At 47.6% G+C, this 1,053-nt stretch overlaps 1 protein-coding gene across 1 annotated transcript in view; it reads left to right on the top strand.

Annotated features, from left to right (window-relative positions):
• The window catches only part of LOC107098137 (tyrosine-protein kinase receptor UFO-like), a 37,066-nt gene that overhangs the window by 8,647 nt on the left and 27,366 nt on the right, over window positions 1-1,053 (top strand). Inside the window, exon 3 of the mRNA XM_015395622.1 lies at window positions 295-913. Coding sequence (XP_015251108.1) covers window positions 295-913 — 619 coding nt within the window. The remainder of the gene's footprint in view (window positions 1-294; window positions 914-1,053) is intronic.

The following is a 1,053-nucleotide window of genomic DNA, read 5'->3' on the forward strand; positions in this document are numbered from 1 at the left end:
TTCTAGGAACCACTAGTAAACCTGCAGATTGAGAGCGAAGTGCTCTGTTAGGAACATAAGGAACAATCTGGTGTAAATTATTTTAAGTAGATGTTTTAAAAACAACATAAAACAAAATAAAACTGTTTATTGAATAAACAGCATTTATTGGTGACGGTGTGGATAAAGGCTGTGAAATGTGGGCATTAATAATTATTATATTTTATAATTTCCAGTTCGTTTTTTATGACTTTGTGAAAGATGCTTTTTCTCCTGTTTTTTTTCTCCTTGAACTTTTCTCCCTTAAAATCCCAGTGGAATGAAATCTGGATGCCGCTTGGTTCTGGAGTTGCGGTGCCTATGCTCCAAGCTTGTGCAAAAAGACAGCAGAGGTCGGTCTTCAGCAGGTGGATGGAGCGTAGAGATGCCAACCATCTATACATGGATATTTCTGTCGCCCAAGAGGAAGAGTTTTCCGGCGAGCTCGTTCCCCTAAAGGTTCACCTCTTGGACCGAGACGCTCCCATCAATAGATTCCTGAACGGTCCATCTGTCCTGGAGCTCCAGAATTCCAAACTGTTCTCCCAGTCGGATTCTCTGACGTCAATCGCCAATCATCTGAACCGTAGCCTGTCCCTGGACCTGGGTCCCGTCACGCGCAGAGGTTTCCACCTCGCCTTCTCCTACACAGGAACCTGTGTGTTCATAGCATCCATCAGAGTGTATTACAAAACATGCCCCGAGTTTGTGTCCAACCTCACGTCTTTTATGAAAACGGCGGCAGACTCTGGGACCGTGCAGGGTCGCTGTGTGGCCGGAGCCGTCGAGTCGTCTACTCCGGAGAGAGAGTGCGGCATAGATGGAGCCTGGGGGCCGCAGGAAGGCGCCTGCTCCTGTGATCGTGGGCGTGAGGAGATGGACGACGCGTGTAAAGGTAGGAAACCCGATCACCTTATAAACAAGCAGTGATGCACCGATAGATTAGCCTCGTGAGACCATCCTGATCTCGCGAGCTTTCAAGGTTTCACTCGCAGATCAGTCTGGAGACTCTCCGTTAAAGAAAATTTGGAGCCG

This window comes from Cyprinodon variegatus, unplaced genomic scaffold, assembly GCF_000732505.1.
Source record: "Cyprinodon variegatus isolate N-32 unplaced genomic scaffold, C_variegatus-1.0 Scaffold750, whole genome shotgun sequence".
Taxonomy (NCBI): domain Eukaryota; kingdom Metazoa; phylum Chordata; class Actinopteri; order Cyprinodontiformes; family Cyprinodontidae; genus Cyprinodon; species Cyprinodon variegatus.